General features: G+C 56.2%; 1 protein-coding gene across 1 annotated transcript in view; it reads left to right on the forward strand.

The window, feature by feature from the left end:
* Positions 1-2610: 2610 nt before the first annotated feature.
* Positions 2611-4101, forward strand: part of LOC104508092 (dual specificity protein phosphatase 8-like) — a gene marked incomplete at both ends in the record, with an annotated part of 3460 nt that continues 1969 nt past the window's right edge. Inside the window, one exon of the mRNA XM_010149596.1 lies at positions 2611-2777. Coding sequence (XP_010147898.1) covers positions 2611-2777 — 167 coding nt within the window. The remainder of the gene's footprint in view (positions 2778-4101) is intronic.

Raw genomic sequence — 4101 nt, forward strand, 5'->3', positions numbered from 1 at the left:
CTCCGAGGTTGGGATGGCGTCGGGTACCCAGTCCCATCTCTAGGGTTTTCCCCAGGCGCAGGCTGCCCTCGGCAGCTGCGAGCGTGAGGGAAATGAGGACAGGCAGGGGTTGAAGCTTTGCTTGGGGCAATCTATGGGCATCATTTTGGGCAGCATTGTCCTCTGGTAGCTGGCAGCATGCTGGGGTAGGCACCATCGCTGAGGGTGCTGCCACCACTCTGAGAACGTCCCCGCTTGCTTTGCAGCCCCACCTGCTCCTGCCTGGACTTCCCCAGGCACGGCTGGCAGAGGAGGTGCTGCTGGGCAAGTGCTGGCGGAGGCGGGCGAGGGGAAGAGAGTGCTCAGCAGCATGCCCCAACCTGCTTTAGCTGTGAGATCACCCCACGCTCCCGGCTTTTAACGAGTGATCTGAAGCCATAAGCAGCCCTGGGTGGCTCTTGACCAGTATGAGTGAGCGCGAGAGGCTAGGGACTGGAGCAGGCACTGGTCCCCAGGGCTATGCTTGCACGCACCCTGCTCCCCAAAAACATGCTGGATTCCTTTGAGAAAATCCCGATGTTGTTTTGCACGTTTTTGTTTAACCCCTGCACAAGTTCAGAGGTCAAATCTGTGCCCTGCTCAATGCCCTGTGCTGCAGGCTTCCCTGGGGGCAGCTCACAGAAATCTGCAGGAAGGGTTTCTGCCCCAGCATCCCCCCTGGGCTTCAGCAGCGTGTGCTTAGGCACAGGGTAGAGCGTGGAGGTCGCATGTGTCTGCGCTGGGCTCTGGCCGGTGATTTACGTTCCTTGGCAATGGGGACGCAGCGCAGGGATGGGTGGTAACTGGAGCTGTGCTGCACCTGCGCTGGGCCTCCTGCTTTCACTCTGATTTAATGTCCCAGTTGAGAGGTGATGTCATTTCGGAGGGAGCCAGGGAAAAGGAAGTGCTGGAGAAGATAAGGTGCTTTAACTCCACCACTCCCGGCTTGGCCAGGTTTTGAAGCTGAGATCTGTGTTAGAGGGTAGGAAAGGTGGTAGTTGGAGGACAGTTTCCTCAGTGGGAGTTGACACCAGGAGCTGCTGAAATGGAGGATGATGGAGGACCTTGGAAGTTCCTGGGCGGTGTGAGCACAATTTTGTGTGCCACTCTGGCTTTTCCATCACTTTCAGCCCTCAAACATGGTGGGTGGGTGTCTGCAGCACCAGTCATTCCCCACCAGAGCCTGGATGCCACACCAGCAACTAGGGAGATGCTCCAGGAGGGTCAGCAGAAATGTGGGCAAGGTGCTGGAGAAGGTAAATTGAGAATGTGCCAAGGCTGCCCTGTTTCTGGAGGAGAGAGAGACTGAATGGAAAGGCTGTTACCAAAGGCTCATTAAAAGGTCTTGTTTAGCTGTGGAGCTGGGCCAGGGATTCTCACGGTGCCGAGTCCAGACACTTGAACTTTCAGAAGGGTCTTTTGGGGGCATCATGGTCCCTCTAACAGTCAGAGGCAGTCAAGCCCCAGAGTCTTCTCTGCCCTTTGGGTGATGTCAAGATGCATCTGCTCCTTTGCATGACTGGCAAAAACCTCAAGGGAGACTGATTAGGCTGATCCAAGGTCCCCTCAGTTGAACCAAGATGGTACTCAGCTGGTGGGGAGCGAGGCTGGGCCACCACTAGCCAGACCCGGCTCTGCCCTGAAGAACAGGATCAGTGAGCAGAAGCAAATCAGAATCACCTGTATCCTTACACAGCTGTGCAGGACATCCAACAGCATGGGTGGTGTTCCAGCACCCCGAGCTGCCCACCGTGCAGGCAGGGCAATGCTTCCTGCCCTGCTCAAGTCAGTGTTCTTGCTGCTTCAGCTGAGGACTGGCTGTCAGGCAGGCTCATTCACATTTTGCGCCAGACACTGTGGCAATAGCTCTGGTTGTCAGATGCCACATACCGCAGCCCCAGTTGGGGTTTTTCTGTCAATATGGGACTTCGAGATGCTCAGGCTGGGTATGACTGCCCAACACCTTGGTGCAGTGAACTGAATGCTGCTTGCTGTCACATTTAGTAAGGTCAGACTGGCAAAAAGCAGGTACTGATGTGCTGGTCCAGTGTGATGTGGCAGAAATCATGGGCTCAGCAGGGCTGGGCAGAGGGTGCATCTCCCAGAAACCACAGTGTGTACGTGTAGCTGTTGTGGCAAGGTTTGGGCTGACCTCCCCAGCCTGGGGAGCTTTGCGCCTCAGTGGACTTGCTTGTCGTCATCCTGCCCTGGTGGGTTTTGCTGTCAGAAAGTGACCCTGGCTGTCCTCAGAGCAGTAGGCAGCCAAGAAAAGGACTTTCTCTTCCTGTCATTTGTCCGAATGAAGTTGCAAAGAGCAGGAAAGGGTGCGGGATGCCTCATGTGCGCATTAATATCCAGCTGTGGCAGGAAAAATCAGAGCTGGGTCTCCATTCCTTTCTCCACGTGTGTGGCACAGTCATCACAACGTGTCTGCACTGGTTAGTGATGGCTGGTGGCTTTTTTCTCCTCAAGGCTCTGTTCTCAGTGTTGCAAGGTTATCAGTGCTTTGTCCCCAGCCTGGGCCCGGGGATGCCAGGTACTGATGGTCTCAGCCTTGCTCCTGTGAGCTCAATGTCCCCATTTTCTCCGCAGGAGGCTTTGCCACGTTCTCGTCCTGCTTCCCAGGGCTGTGCGAGGGGAAGCCAGCTGCCATCCTGCCGATGAGCATCTCCCAGCCATGCTTGCCGGTGGCCAATGTTGGCCCCACACGCATCCTGCCGCATCTCTACCTGGGCTCCCAGAAAGATGTCCTAAACAAGGTACGGCTGTGTCAAGGGGACATGTCTGCCCTGTCCCATCTGGGACCCCAGCCATGCAGAGGGGTGAGGGCATGAAGGACTCCTCTCCTGCTCACTGGGAGGGCCACGAGTGGTCGGTTTGTCCCTACCAGGTGGCTGAAGGCAGGGAGTGCATAGGCAGGGTCTGGCAGAACTGGGGAGGGTGGTCACAGGATGAGTCGTCTTATACTAATTAGCTTTGGGGTGGTCAAACTCTTCCTAAGTGCCCGTAACAAACTCAGGGGCAGGAGTAGCACAGCTGGGAAAACACACAGGCTTAGAGGGGGAGTTACCACAGCTGGAGGGAGATGTGGGACAGGAGCCAGCATTGCACCCACCCACCTTGCCAGCCAGGCTGCCAGATAACACCAAGTTCAGCAACCCTGCGTTGCCCTTGGGAGCCAGAGAGAGTGGGAGCAAGCTGGGGTACTCAGCCGCAGCAGCGCGGGGTGGCAGCTCTGGCCAGGCTGGCTTGTTCAGAGGGCCCAAAAATGAGCAAAGTTTTGCTGTGGGAAGAGAGGAGAAAAGAGGTACAGTGCCCTTTTAAAGGTGCTGGGAGGGCTGTGCTGTGATGTCATGCCTAGGAAGGAATTTTGTTTAAAGGAAAAATAACGGCGAGAAGAAAGAAAAAGGAATTGCAGTTAAAATGCTGCTGGGCGCCTGCATACTGCGGGCAGGAGGGAGCCAGCCGGGCGTCCTCACCCAGGGCAGGCGAGGGGGGAGAGGGACCATGACGCCGGAGGGGGCTTGGAGACAGAAAGGAGGGAGAGAGAAATTATATACAGGGAGTAGAAGGAAATGAAAGAGAAAAATGCCAAGAATGTGAGCCCAGGAGCTGGGCTGGCTCCGCCGAGCCGAGGCCAGGCTCTGCAGAGCCTGCCGGGGCGGGCAGGAACCGGCCGCTGGAGAGCCAGGGCCGAAATCCTGGTGCGGTCTCCTGAGGAGCCAATGTCAGGCAGGGAAATTGATGGTTTCCTTCCCTCCCTGCCTCCTCAGAGGGTTTTGTTCATCTTTTTGTTTTCTGCCATCCCCACAATGTGGCGGCCAGAAGATGCTCTATTCATAGGCAGGGTCAAGTGTGGAGGCCATGCACAGGCAATGCTTCTCTTCTCCAGCACGTTGCAAAGGAGGCAGCTCCACGCACTCTGATGTGTGGAAGGACTCTTATCCCCTCCTGTTTAATTCTGGGTATTCCCTGGAATAGTGCAGACCAGGCACTGAGACCCAGAAACTGGCACAGACGTTCCCCCAATTTTTATAAGCAGCCTGCCCCCAGCTGTACAGGCGATACCTAATCTGATGGAAC

This window comes from Eurypyga helias, unplaced genomic scaffold, assembly GCF_000690775.1.
Source record: "Eurypyga helias isolate BGI_N326 unplaced genomic scaffold, ASM69077v1 scaffold49103, whole genome shotgun sequence".
Lineage (NCBI taxonomy): Eukaryota > Metazoa > Chordata > Aves > Eurypygiformes > Eurypygidae > Eurypyga > Eurypyga helias.